The sequence below is a fragment of the Penaeus monodon genome, chromosome 30 (genome assembly GCF_015228065.2).
Source record: "Penaeus monodon isolate SGIC_2016 chromosome 30, NSTDA_Pmon_1, whole genome shotgun sequence".
NCBI classification, from domain to species: Eukaryota; Metazoa; Arthropoda; class Malacostraca; order Decapoda; family Penaeidae; genus Penaeus; species Penaeus monodon.
Genome location: NC_051415.1, coordinates 31,344,182 through 31,344,471, shown reverse-complemented (window position 1 = coordinate 31,344,471; position 290 = coordinate 31,344,182). Strand labels below are relative to the sequence as shown.

Below are 290 nucleotides of genomic sequence, written 5' to 3'. Positions count from 1 at the left end.
ATAGCAGAACTCACCCAGCTCGAAAGTGCAGTCACCGCAGACATCTTCGTCATTCTTCCCAGGACAGTCGGCAATGAAGTCACACACTTTATCATAGCTTATTCCCGTCCCGTCGGAACACAAGAACTGCAATGGAAGTTAAAGATTTTTTCTATAATATTAACGAGGAAGTCTTAATAATAATCGCCATATAAGAGTAGAGTAACAAAAAGGTAACGCCTGTAAAATACAAAACTTACTTCCTATGCTAATAAACAGCCATCCCGGATCTCACTTTAAATTCGAAATTC

The 290-nt window shown here is 39.3% G+C and overlaps 1 protein-coding gene across 1 annotated transcript in view; it reads right to left on the bottom strand.

The window, feature by feature from the left end:
* LOC119592422 (MAM and LDL-receptor class A domain-containing protein 2-like) overlaps positions 1-290 on the bottom strand; it is a gene marked incomplete in the record, with an annotated part of 30,439 nt that overhangs the window by 25,812 nt on the left and 4,337 nt on the right. The window contains 1 exon segment of the mRNA XM_037941244.1: positions 15-126. Within this exon segment, the coding sequence (XP_037797172.1) occupies positions 15-126 (112 nt within the window).